General features: G+C 32.6%; 1 protein-coding gene across 1 annotated transcript in view; it reads right to left on the reverse strand.

Moving 5' to 3' along the window:
* The window catches only part of LOC107555256 (prostaglandin F2 receptor negative regulator-like), a 34780-nt gene that overhangs the window by 11783 nt on the left and 7997 nt on the right, over positions 1-15000 (reverse strand). Inside the window, exons 3-5 of the mRNA XM_016237998.1 lie at positions 13809-14216; positions 11156-11515; positions 1816-2238 (exon numbers count right to left, since the gene is read on the reverse strand). Coding sequence (XP_016093484.1) covers positions 1816-2238; positions 11156-11515; positions 13809-14216 — 1191 coding nt within the window. The remainder of the gene's footprint in view (positions 1-1815; positions 2239-11155; positions 11516-13808; positions 14217-15000) is intronic.

The raw sequence follows: 15000 nt of genomic DNA on the forward strand, positions 1-15000 counted from the left end.
GATTATGTGATGATTACATGATTATTATTATTATTATTATTATTATTATATAAACAAAGGTTAAATAAAAAAATGCAAAAACAACAACAATAATAATAAATGCTTCAAGCATTTACCCAGACTTTTGTCTCTGTGTTTATTTCTCCTAATTAATTTTCAGCAACAATTTTAAGATACATTTAAAACTTAAATAAAACATAGCTGAGAACTCTGAGCTCTGAATGATCGACATCCAAATATCATGCAGAAATATATTCATGATGCAACACACTGCATTTGCTTTTTATGCAGCTAGAGAGCCGTGTCTTCTCGCTGAAAGTTATTGGTCTTGAATTGCATAAGACAATGGATTGGCAAGTCTCTTGGAATATAAAAAAGTGTCCCAATATAAGAGCCACAATATTAGATAATGGCAAAATTATGCCAAATGTTCAGATGTCATTATAGCTGCAATTGCAGCTGTGTAACTTGGTGCAGCAACAGTTTTGAACACAAGCGTTCAGCATGTCAGAATAAACTGCACCCTGTGGAGAAATGCATCAGACTCGCAGCTCACAAAACACATCAGAATATAATACAAATGCATCATTTATACTTCCTCATGAAACAGAGAATTCCCCATTACAGAGACGGCGCTGGCTGAAGTCAACCGGTGCAAATGCTTCCATGCATATGGTTATTCCGTTCAGGTAATTATAGAAATGATGCAGGAAATCAATGAGCTGAGATGTCATGTGTCAGACCAGAATAGAAGCGTGAACATTTGAGCTGCAGTACTCACAGGTGTCTAAAACAAACTAGACTTAGACACCTTTGACTTACATTTCACATACAGTGCAAACTAAACAGGGAAATGTAGTTTACTAGTCTTGCTGAAAATTGTTGCATGGTCTTGTCATTTTCTTCTTTGGGTGAACTAACTTTCTAAGATTACGTAGTCATCCAAATGCATACTTACACTACCTCACAATACGACTGCTTTCAATTTTGACCTTTTGATTGTGGTTGATATAGTGATATTAATATTGTCATTATTAATAATAATACACTTGTGTGTAAAATAACTTTTCACAATGCCAAAATGCTATAAACAATATGTATGAATGAATGAATATATATATATATATATATATATATATATATATATATATATATAAGGGATGTAACGGTATGAGCATTTCTTATCACGATTATAGTGACCAATATTATCACGGTTATCAGTATTATCACGGTATTGTTAAAATGTGCTGGAGATGTTAAAAAAGTACCGACACATAAATCACTTCACCAAGTTTTATATTTAAAAATCAACAAACAACAAATAAAATGACTTTTTGTTTGCATAATCACTAAACCAATAACATTACCAATGATGTTCGGATTTTAAATGACAACTTTTAATAGCATGTTGAAATATCTAATGTAAATGTTCAAATAAAGCTTTGAAAAAGTTTCATAAAAAGGTAAGCCTCACATTTCAGCCTTTAAATAAAGAAAATATGTGTCAAAATGATAATTGATTAATAAAATGATTATATGTATTTTATCTGCTCCATAAATAATTCTAGATAACTTATCTGAATTGTTTAAATGTGTAGAATCCACATAAGTTTGTTTTTCATCAACCGGTCAATTTACAGCAGGGCATGCAAATTCGGTCCGTTTTTGGCCAGACAGAAACTGCACACAGGCTGAATGTAAATATGAGTCTCTGTAAATCCACTGATACACCAAACACAATAAAATAAAAAGGTTAAATAAACAATAAACTAACCCTAAAAATTTACAAAACCATCCAAATGGATGCACACTTACGCTTGTTAGCAAAGCTGACTTTCAGCGCTGGGGTCACATGCTCGGCAACCTTTTTCCAGTTCCCATGTCGAGACGGTCCCCATGCGGTTACAGCACACGTGTATTCACCGGCGTCGGCGGCCGTCGTGCGAAGGAGGCGGAGCTTGAACACAGAAGGTTCTGTTCGGGTCACTGTAATAAGCCCCGCCTCCATGCGGCTCTTGTACATCTTGCCTGGCACGAGGTTGCCGTTCTCATCCAGTGAGGCAATGGTGTGAGTAGATACCTGGACGTCACCGGGCTGAACGTCTCTGTACAGCCACGACACTCCCAGCCGCCCGCTACGAAGGTTCGACACATTTGTGACTTTGCATTCCAGCTCTGTCGGGTCACCGGAGAACTTTGCGTTCACAGTTGTGCTCAGAACAACAGTGTAGTCTGGATCTGAGAGAGAAAGAAAAAATAAATAAAACTACATTTTTGTGTTGCACATCTATTTCAGATAAATAAATAAAAAACAAATAAGGATATAACCTACATTTTTGGATTTTTAAGGAATGCTGTGCATTTTAGGATATTAATTCAAGGTTTGCTCTGAAAAGTATTTAACTGGAGATTTGTATCCACATTGTGTTCTTATTTTAGTCATTTTCATGATTAGAAGTCAACATTCAAGCCCATTTTTTACTGGCAAAACAACTCAAACCATGTTTGTTGAGGAAAAAAATAAACAAACATCAAAATTCAGAACAAACAATATTAAAACAAACCTAAAAATATGTAACAAAACACAAAAAGTTAAAAAGCAAAACAAAGACAAAACACACAAAAAACCTAAGGCGGCCCTGACAAAACAAAACATAAAAATACAACAAAACATTACCACATTAACAAAAATGACAAAAAAGGCTAAATTAAGCAAAACAAAACAAAGAAACGAATAACATCAAAACACACAAAACAAAAAGCAAAGCAAGTCAACTAGACAAAACTAAACTAAATAAAAAAACTAAAAACAAAAAAGCTAAACAAACAAAGCATACTAAACAAAACAAAAAGCCTTAGCAAAAATAAAACAAAAAGCTGAAAAGTAAAAAAGGTCATGAACTAAACTAAAAAGCCCTAATTAATCACACAAAACAAAAAGGCTAAAAAACAAAATACTTAAAAATTACACAAAAAAATAAAATAACAAAAACCAACCTAACAAACAATAACAAATCACACAAAACAAAATGCTAAAAACAATAAAATACAGCAAAACTAATAAATCACACAAAACAAAAAAAAAGCTAAAACAAAATAAAACAAAAAGCTGGGGAAAAAAACTAACAAAAAATACAAAACTAAACTAAAAAGCCCTGACAAACCAAAACACAAACCAATAAAGCAAAGCAAACAAAAACAAAAACACACAAAAGAAAACAAAAAGCCCTAACAAAACAAATCTCACAAAATAAAGCAAAACAATGAAAAAAACTAAGAGCCCCCAACCAATCAAGCAAAAGCTAAAATACAAAAAAACAAACAAACAAACAAACTAAACAAACAAAAACACACACACACACACACACACACACAAAACTAAAAATCAAAACAAATCACACAGAAGAAAACAAAAAGCCCTAACAAAACAAGTCACACAAAACAAAATGCTAAAGCATAAAACAAATACACAAAACAAAACAAAAAATCCCTAACAAAAAACAAACAAACAAAAAATTTAAAATCAAAACATATAAAAACAAAACACACAAAAGATAACAAAAATCCCTAGAAAATCAAACAAAACAAAAAGCTAAAGCATAAAACAAACAAAAACAAAACAAAACAAATCACAAAAAGCTAAAAAGCAAAACAATAACAAAACAAATCACACAAAACGAAAGGAAAACGGAAAGAAGCCAAAGTGACTCAGTCCATGTTTGTTGAACAAAAGAAAGCTGGATAACTGATTTTTCGCTTCCAAACATAGGCCTACATTTTAAAAGTCTTAGAAATGTGAGACAGTGTAAGTGTTCCTCTCAGTCCTCCAAACATCGGCTCACGTGCACAATCACACACTCATTAAAGGTGTGCGCTGACCCTGTTTCCAGGCTCTCGGCTCACCAGTGTCAAGTGTTTCTGGGCTTCGCGCCCGGTGGGTAGTGAACGACTCCCTGCGACGCTTCCTATACAGCTGGGACCTTCATGCATGGGTGAGCAGTAGAGACACACAAAGACTTACAGTGTGCCAAAGAAAACGCCGTTCTCCCACATACACAACCTCCAAATACTCACAAAGCGCAAATAGCTCGGAAAAACACATGAGAGAGGAGCAGGACAAATGAAAAGCATCCAGACTCTCACTCACAAACACAACTGACTTGAGCCTCACATGTGGTGGTGGGTTTTGCGTTAAGCTTTTGGACGTCACGCCGACTGAGTCACTGGGACCATCTGCGCCGTGTGGCTCTCATCCGCATCACTTCCTGTTCGATAAGCCCCTCCCACTTATAGTGGAATAATACACAGACATTCTTCATATGCATCAAGGGTTCATTCACTTGACATCTTGTTGACTCTGATAAAGCCTCATCTTGTGTTGACATTTGGAGACAAAGTATTCTAAAATGTCTTAAAATGGGTTTTATCCCTGCTTAATGGGATAGTTCACATAAATGAAAATTCTGTTATCATTTACTCACCTTCATGTTGTTCCAAACCTGCATTAGTTTCTCTCTTCTGTTGAACACAAAAGAAGATATTTTAGAGAATGTTGGTAACCAAGTGGTTGACGGTTGCCATTGACTTCCATAGAGTGAGGGGGGAAAAAAAATACAATGGAAGTCAATGGCTGCCGTCAGCTGTTTGGCTACCAACATTCTTCAGAATATAATTTTCTGTGTTCAGAAGAAGAAAGAAACTCATAGAGGTTTGGAACAAGTGAAGGGTGAGTAAATGATTACAATTTTCATTTTTGGGTGAACTGTGCCTTTAAAAGGGCGATCAAACTTAAAATTTAAAACCATCTTAGTGCTGGTTACCAGTGTAAGGTAAGTGTAAGCTGCTGATGGAAACCAAAAACATTGCTCAAAATAACAAAATTTGCTCTAGAGAGAAATTTATAACAAATATGTTTAATTTCATATTAAGATCTTTAACTTTTAATTGCACACTTTGTTGTTTTGGCAAATCTGAGCACAGTTTGAGACATTATTGAGGTCTATTTTAAAATAACTGGGGTCTTTTTTTTCTGAAAAATAGATAAATTAAGCAAAAATCTCCATTTGATTGCTGCTTAGGAGAAACATTAATAGTTAACAAGTCAACAATAACCCATTTAACCTGATTGTAGGAGGAAAAACTGGCATTGTCCATCTAAAAGTAGTCATGGACATCAGTACATTTAAAAAAAAGAAGGTTCAAACCAACGTTGTCAGTATTAAAAAAAATAAAAAAAATAAATCGGTAATTGAGATTACCGAAATAAATTAAAATAAAAGCTGAAATATACTAAAATGAAAATATTAGATGAAAAACTTAAACTTAGATTTAAACTTAAAATAGAACTGTTGCTTTGGCAACTCACTGAAATAAATAGCTTAAAGTTGAAGTACTAAAATTACGAAAAAATTTAAAAGCTAAATAGAAATATTAAATTATATTATTTATATAAATAATATTAAATAATAATAATAAATAACTGGAATGATGTTAACTATAAAACACATTAAATTTTATTATTTCAACTAGTTGTTTGATTTTTAATTTACTTGATGTACTAAAATAAAACTAAAACTGAAATAATAATTAATTAAAGCTTCATAGACATACTGATAAAAAACCTAACCCTACCAAAAAAACTAAACAAAACAAAAACACAACAAAATTACTAAAACTAATGTTACATTGAAAACTGAAAATATAAAAATAAAAGCTATATATAATAGCACTATAAATAATTATAATATAATATATAATATAATATAATAGTTTTAGATAATACTCAAATAACATTGGTTAAAACTGGTTTAATATTTCTTCTCTTTTTTTCAAGAGGGGCGACTACTTTTCCCAGTTAGCTAATTACTTTTAAAGTTAGTAACTTAGTTTGTTCCTCCTGCAGAAGACCGTCATTATTCTGAGCACAGTTTGGTTATGGGACTTTATGGGATGGAGTGAGGAGAAGCAGACGGTTAGCAAGCCAGAGAGAGTTCTAGTTAAGGAAAGATAAATAGAGACAGGACGAGAGCAGGTCGACAGTGCGTTTCTTTACCCGGACAAACAGAGCCGATGAGATGAATGTCCCACAGGAGCTCTAAAGCCGGTCTCTATGGACGGGAACCAAGTGTCCTGGGAACGGAATAAGGGCCCGAGAGAGTGACTGCCAATCAGCTTAAACAAGAGCCTCTCCACTGCACACATTCACTCCACATGATCAGACTTTATCTCTTTGTGCTCCGTCTTCTTCTGTCCATTTCGTTCTCTCATGCTTTCTTTAGTTGAGCAGAGAATGAGCTGCAGTGCTGGTATGTTATCAGATCAGTCCTCGTCAGTTTGGTTTATTTGTTAATTAAATACAGAGGCTGATGCAGCGAAAGGTGAGTTTAGATTACAGGTCACCTGAACCCACTCTCACCTGATCCACATCAGCGCTAGAAACTGGAAATCAACACTAAGATGCTGGATAACGCCAGACAATCTCTCATGTACTGAGAATAGAATAGAATGGAATATTACTTAATACAGTACATTAGAACATAACTATAAATCTGTACAGACTAGAATAATCAGAATAAAACAGGACTGACTAAAATCACTTAAACAATAAAACATTAAAAAAAAAAAAAAATCAGTAAGAACAAAAATCAGAATGAAAGTTCAGAAATCAGAACGAAATACAAAATAATTTTATAATAATAATAATAACAACATATATTGCTTAATAATATTTAGAATAATAAAATAATACATTATTAAAATGAGAATAGAATAATTAAATAGAATAATTAATCAAAAAACAAATTTATAAATCTGAATAAAATAAATGTTAATTTAATAAATTAAAAGATTCAATAATAAAAATAATTTTATTATTATTATCAGAATAGAATCAACTGGCAAAAGAAACACTTTAAGCAGAATAATAATTTTATAAAATACAAAAGAACAATTCATTAGAAAATACATTACAAATTAGAATAAAATAGGAAATCATTTAATAAAGTAAAAATATTCAATAAAAATTAGTAATTACTTTTGTTAAGTAATTAATTTTATGAATCAGAATAAAATATAGCAAAAAAACACTAACATTAGAATAATAATTGTAAACTAATTATAATAACAATTAATCAAAATATAAATTTGGAAATAAGAATTTAAAAATAAATAATTTAGAAATAATAATAAATAAAAAATATCAAATAAAAAATAATTTTATGAATAAAAATAAAATATAACTAAATAAAACACTAACGATAGGATAATAATTTTAAACAGAAAAAATAATGAGTCGAAATATATTAAAAAATCAGAATAAAATAGATAACGCAGAATCATTTAATAAAGAATAGAATAGAACAGGGTAGAATAGAACTGACTAATGAAACACTTTCTTTAGAAATTAGAACAGATTAGAGATCTTTATCTTCTTTAAGGAGATAACAAACATTTTAAAAATATAAAAAATCATCAAGATTAATTAAATAAAAAATTAAACAAATATTATACTTATTATTATTATTATTATTATAAATGATCAAATAAAAGGACAATCTAAAAACAAGTAAAATGTAAATTTAAAAAAACAAATGTAATCCAAGAGCCTCATGATATGCTGTATGTGCACAACGATACAACACACAGGCCAGACATGACACTAGAGTCTATACAGACTGAACATGGTTTTTGGTTGCTGGGCTCACCGGGTCTCAAAATCATTAACGCTAATGAGTTTGAGCAGCACAATTCATCCATCAGTGCATGACAAGATGAAAAACAGCTACTGAAATCTTCAGCTGTTTCTCCAACAGTTGAGCCGGCGTTGCTTCATACGATCTCGGAGCATATGGCACGGGTTCAGGCGGTACAGTATGTCAGCGTGGTGTTAGTGCACTTCACTGCTTTGATTGAGCGCTGCGCAGACGACAGCAAACACGCCGTTCATCAAAACCGGCTGATAACGGCGCAAACTACAACATGCAAAGTGTGCAAGACTATTTACAGCGCTTATCAGAAAACCACGATAACACGACTTCATCTTCAACACCTCAAGACACCGCAGGAGCAGACTTTGATCTTACAGCGCAAAAACAAGCCACTAATAATCAAGCCACACACACAGAGCCGAACTAAAGTCATCTGGATCACCGTGTATTAAAGAGCTCTGATGATGAGACTGAATTATAAGAGCAAACACAGCAAGACAACTGAGTTGTTTATACTCTACAAACGTGAAAAGCTGAGGAACAGATATTTCATACTCGGAAATGCATTCATTGTCTGTTCTGCTGAGGTGTAAAGTGTCTTAATTAGTTTAGCCGTTTCTAAAGAAATTCATACTTTTATTCATCAAGGACGCATTAAGTTGATCAAAAGTTACAGTAAAGACTTTTATAATGTTACAAGAGATTCCTATTTCAAATAAAATGCTGATCTTTTGAACTTTTTATTCGTCCAAGAATCCTGAAAAATAAAATGCATCACGGTTTCCACAAAAATATTGTGCAGCACAAGATTGGCAATTAGTTAAAATAAAAGTAAAAAAAAAAATATATATATATATATATAAAATGTTTATTTTATTTCAAGCAACAAAAATGCTTCCTAACTATAATAAGCATGTGGAGAGTATAAGAGATTTCTTATAAAAAACATTACATAACTTTTGAACAGTTGTGTATATGTGATGCTCCCAGTTTGAGGGAAAAGATCCATCAGCGTAATCATGCTGCCTACTTTCTGAACAGATTTGGATCAGGAGCGTCTCAAAGCGTCCAAAGCGAAGAAAGTGAGAAAACAAAGGAGGGAAAAACAATACTTTCAGGCGACCCACACAAAAACACGTTGTCAAGTTCAGACATTAGCAGTTGCACAGGTCCGGTGTTTTCTGGCAGGAGAAACCCGTTTCCTGAAACCGCGTTTTTAACCAATGAGAGCCAACACATTCAAGGCTGTTCTGCGGAAACGAAAGCGGCTCTAACACATCGAGATTCTCTTTAACGTTAAGTGACGTGACTGTAGAGCGCAGTGGGGGGGAGCTGGGATACTGGAAACCAATCATAACATTCACGTAACGCAGGTTAAAGAGGTTGTGTAAGTTTGTGAGTGAGTGGGTGTTGACTTACCGCACACACTCAATGCCTTCATTGGCTCTAGTTTTACAAATAAACCTCCACCAGCAAAAACTAATTATTATTTTAATGCAGTCCGCCAAAGTCAAGAGTCCTGCAAATCTTCTTTATAGATTTTAACTTGTGAAAACCTGCTGTTGTGCTCTAGAGAGACTAAAGACCATCTAGATTCCAGGTGTATATTTAAAAAGACGTTTATCGTCACATCTTGCCTTGAAAACACGAACCAGGCCACTTCAGGAAGTCACAGACAATATTATTTTTAAATGATTATAGTATTACTAATATTTTGAATTAGCTTTTATTTTTATTTTTCATTTCAGTTTAAATTTTTGTTAATTTTGCTGTGTATTTTTTCAATATTTTTATAGACTTGATACATTTTTTAAACTTTTTCCATTTTCTCATTTTCATTTATGTTTTTAATTTTGTTATGTGCTTTTGCCATTTTTACTGGTATTTATTTTTTTTAATTTTTTTTTACAAGTTTCTATTTATCTTTATTTCAGTTTTAGTAATTATTGTAATGTATATTAAACTTAATTTATTTCAGTTCGTGCAAAGGCAATATTTTTCGAGTTTCCATTAATTTAATTATTACTGTTTTAGCTTTATTTCAGTTTAGTTTAATCAAATAACAATTATTATTAATTTGTATTTATTTCCGATTTTAATGCTTCAACATAAACTTATTTCACTTAGTTTCAAGGCATTATTACCAGAAATGTTTTTAATCATTTTATCTTAAGTTAACATAAAACTGTTTTACAAACAAGCATTCAAAGCGTATATAGAAACCTATTAATCTCAAACCTGGCACTGCGAATCTAGCTATTTTGCCATTCTGGAAATGCCAGTAGTTCACCTACTCTGTGTTTCTTTTAATATTTCATGCTGTTTTAATTCTTTTTGGTTTTTATTAAATATTGTAATGCTTTTTTTTTTCTTTCTGAACGCTTGTTATTTTTTTGTTTTATTTTAAAGTAATTTTAGTCTGGAGCACTGCCAGTATATTGTAGAACGTTTCTTCTATTGAAATTAAGATATCTTGGAATGCACTAATCACAATCCATTTAAGAATCTATTTAAGAGCTGTTAGAGGGAAGGTTTTCAGTGAATAATGACGTAATTTTCTGTCTGGTCTTCAAACAATGTGCACAACCAAACACAAGTTTGATGTCACTGAACCAGTCGTATGAGCCAGTTTTATGTTGTTTTCTGTATTTTTGGAGCCGAAACTAAATCCTACGCATTTCAGACTCATTGAGATGATCTTTAATGAATAGAAAGTACAAAAGAACAGCATTGATTTGAAATAGAAATCGTTTTATAACATTATGCATGTCTTTACTGCAACTTTTGATCAATTGAATGCATTTTTGCTGAATAAAAGTATTAATTTATGTTTTTAAAAAATTGGAACGAAATTGGAATTTTGAAAATTCAATGAAAATTGTTTGTGTTCATTTAGTAAAAAAGTGTGAAAATATGCCTTGATTATTTTTAATCTACTCAATTTACTGTTTAGGTGTTAAATAAAATATCTAGCCAGCAATAACTAAATAGTTCCTTGAATTTGTTTAGTTTTAAGTCATTTTAGAGTGAATACATACATATAGATATATGCAGCTTTAAAATGATTATTTTAGCTATATTATCCAGTCTTAACTTATACTAAAAGATGCCTCATCCACATTAGTCTGATAAAACGTGATCTGCGAATCATCTTCTAATAGAAAACCCAAGGCCATCGCTTGGAAGATATTTTCCAGTGCACTAATATAAATGGCATATCATGCTTTTAATGTCATTGAAATACCAAACAATCAACATCAAATTAATATTTTATGGATGAGGGAAGCAGAACGCATTTATACGCAGCTCTAAAGAGCTTCAGATGGCATTTTCTCGAAATGTCACACTTTGCCACAAAACGTGAGACGCTGCGGGGTGTTTATGTTAAGAGTCATGATATTATGAATGATACTTCAGACACTCAGATGAAAGTTACGCAACGTACTTACTTTGCTTAATAACGTGAACGCGTACGGGGTCCGAAATCTTCTCCGCGGCCCGGTCCCATCGTCCGCTGTTGCGCTGAACCCACGCACTCGCTTTACACGCATAGAGTCCTGCGTCAGACAGCTCCACACCGTGAACCTTGAGCTGGAAATCCCACTTTCCCAGCCGCCTCACATCCACCGCATCAGACGCATTGGTCAGCACGCCGTCGCGACTCAGACGGGCCAAAACTCGCGTGCCGTTCATCAGCCACGCCACCTCCAGATCCACCGAGGCTTCGGCAGAAACCCAGCAGGTGAGGAGCAGCGTCTCTCCTGTGGACAGTGTGCTGTCGTCCTGAACCTGGACGCTGAGGGAGCTCGCTGACAATTTAAAGAGCAAGAAAAGCAGACAATATGCAAGTATTAGAGATGGAACTGAAATAATGCAGATCTTAATGATGCAAACTAAATAAACACATACGGTAAGAGTAACAGTGATGCATTTGCAACCTCATGTTGGTCCAAACCACTAAAACTGTTAAAAATAATTTTCAGTAAATGAATTAAACCTGAAATGAAATATAATACAAATAGTAGATTTAATGCTGCCTTGGCAACTAATTGAAATAAAATTCAAGTCAAGTCAAAACGTATTTCTATAACACATTTAAAAGCATATAAAAAAGCATTAAAAGGAAACATGCATCATATTAAAAATAAACACTTAAACAAATAGAATCAGAACAATTTGACATCAAAACCCTTAAACTAACCTAAAGCTAGAGAAAATAAATAAGATTTGAGTTTACTAGACCTAAGTGCTCTTTGAGGAGAGTAAGGAATCAGAAGGTCACTAAAGTATTGACCAAGATAGACCAGATAAAGCCTTGTACACAAAAACAGCTATTTTAAAATCAATTCTAAACTTTGCAGGAAAATTTTACTAAAATGACTAAAACTGAAATAAAAACAAAGCTAAAAAAACGAACAAAAATGACAAAAGAACATAAAATGACTAAAACTTAAACTAAAATTGAAATGGAAGAGAAAAAAATAAAAGCTAATTCAAAATATGAATAAATAATATAATAGTATGAAAATAAAAGTGCATAATAAAATTACTAAAATTTAAACTAAAATTAAAATGCAAAGCATTAAAGCTAATTTAAAATATTTATAAATACTATAATAGTATAAAAACAGTAAAAGCACATAACAAAAAATATAAATATAATAATACAATATACTTTTATTATACGGAAAAGAGCAGCATGAACATTCTGCTGAATTTCTCCTTTTGTTTTCCACAGAAAAAAAGCAACTTATTCCAGGTGTGCCATAACAGAAGTAAGCAAATGATGCCTGAATTGTGATTTACAGTTGAACTATTCCTTTAATTTCTCAAAGCAAACTCTCAATCATTTCTCCTGGGGCTCAGTGATATTCAGCACATCACGTTAGACGACACAGACTGCTTCTGTGCTTTATATTCTCTGAACATCTTCTAGTTACAATCTCAAACAATACAAAGACTCTGAGAGTTTGTGTTTGTGTAATGTCTGCTGGATGGTTCTCCAGACACCCGCAGTCTTCCCAATTTTAATTAAAACTCTGCAGTAACATTGACAGTATATATGGTAACCAGGCAGGAGTTTCACTGGCAACGAGAATTCAAACAGCCTGGTTTGTGAGAAAGGTCTGAAGATGTTAAACAAGATCAAACCGGTCAAAAGAGCATATCTAGTCTTCTCGAGGGAGGAGCTGCATGACTTCAACAACCATAATCAAATCTCTTTCATTCTCTTTTTCCTCCAAATGCAACTTATTTATTCATTTGATCACAATTGTTGTTTAAAGATCATCCGAGCGAATTGCATAACAATGATTCATCGTAAGTACTTTTATCCAATCAAATTGGATTATTTCATGGCATCATGATCATGACAATTTCCCAGGAGGGCACAGCACAACTAAACTGATGAAATTGACAATATTAAGCAAATACACAACAGTATAAAGCCATAATGGAAGAGAATTAAAGGAATCAAGAATGTGCACGTCAGAATTTTCAGTATATTTACTTTTCCTTTAATTGACGTTTGCTTTTCAAGACTTTAGCAAGAAACTTAATGTATAAAATGCATACTTTTTTTTTTACATAATTTAAATTACATTTAATGCATAATTGTATTTACATAAAAAATACAATTTAAAATTCATAATTTAATTTCACTGAATGCATATTAAAAAAATGAATATAATTTCATATCATTTAATGCAAAATAAAAAAAACTAACAATTTATAATTTAATTAACATAATTTGAAAAATATTCAAAAATTTGTAATTTAAATTCATTGAATGGATATTTTAATTTATATTATTTATAAAAATAAAAAACCTAATATAATTCATAATTCATCATTTAATTTCAACGAATGCATAATTTATTAAATTAAAATATAATGCATAACTTAATTTACACATTAAAACAAACTAATATAATTTATAATTTCTAAAATTCTCCTAAACATTTCTTAAAATAAGAAAAATGCAAATTAACATAAGTGAATCTTACATAATTTCTACTAATATATTTTAATTCCACTGTGTTGTGGCTTTATTCTGTTGTGCTATGGGCTATTTTTATCGCGTTGTTCTAGAGAGTTACTAACCTGTAGGGGTGACAGTCACTTCTCCCATCTCCACGGTCTTCTCCTGAATGCGGTTCCAGGCTCCCTGCTCTCTCGTCCACAGTCTGGCCGTGCACACGTACATGCCCTGATCGGCCGGCGTCGCTCCGGAGAGCACGAGACTGTGCGAGACTCCGTTTCCCATTTCTAGCCGCATCCCGCCATCTGTGTAGCGCAGCGTGTAGTCGTCGCCAACCGTCATGCCCAAATCTGGACCAAAGGTCAGCAGGTCCTCCAGCAGAGATGAGCCCTTCTTGACTGACCAGGTAAGAGACAGGTAAATTCCCTCCATGAAGTTGCGGGAGACGTTGCACAGGAGTCTGATGGATCCGCCCTCACGAACCACAGGGTTTGGGGCATCGGGAGCAACAATCAGACTGTTGGGAACAACTGAAATAGATGAGAAAAGAAGAGTTTTAGAGAAGAGGTACAAGCACTAACACACCGATAAACCGATATATCGGCCAGGTTGATTTATCTGTTGACTGGAAATTTGTGTAGCATCCAAAATCTCCCAAAAGCCAATAAATAATCTGTCATTTTTTATTGCAGTATGTTTTACAATAAAATACTATTTCAGTTTATCTACTTCAAAATTTCACATTTAATTCAATGTGTTAGATTCTGTGTAATTATTTGTGAAATGTTCTAGCAATTTCAGAGTGAAAACTGACATTATTTTTCAGTATACTAAGCATCTTCAAAAAAAAATTTTGGCACAATCTGAAAATACTGAAATAGTATACATGTCATTTTATGTACACTACCGTTTAAAAGTTTGGAGTCAGTAAATATTTTAAATATTTTGAAAGAAGTCTCTTCTGCTCACCAAGTACAGAAAAAATTAGAAATATTATGAAACGCTATTACAATTAAAAATAGATATTTTCTATGTGAATATATTGTAAAATGTAATTTATTTCTGTGATTTATTTCTGTAAATCATTTCTGTGATTTTCAGCATCATTACTCCAGTCTTCAGTGTCACATGATCTTCAGAAATCATTCTAATATACTGATTTGCTGCTCAAGAAACATTTCTGATTATTATCAATGTTGAAAACAGTTGTGCTGCCCAATATTTTTGTGGAAACTGTGATTAATTTTTTTCAGGATTCTTTCGAATGGACAGTTAAAAAGAACAGCATTTATTTGAAATATAAATATTTTGTAA

The sequence above is a fragment of the Sinocyclocheilus grahami genome, unplaced genomic scaffold (assembly GCF_001515645.1).
Source record: "Sinocyclocheilus grahami isolate Dianchi unplaced genomic scaffold, SAMN03320097.WGS_v1.1 scaffold528.1, whole genome shotgun sequence".
Taxonomy (NCBI): Eukaryota; Metazoa; Chordata; class Actinopteri; order Cypriniformes; family Cyprinidae; genus Sinocyclocheilus; species Sinocyclocheilus grahami.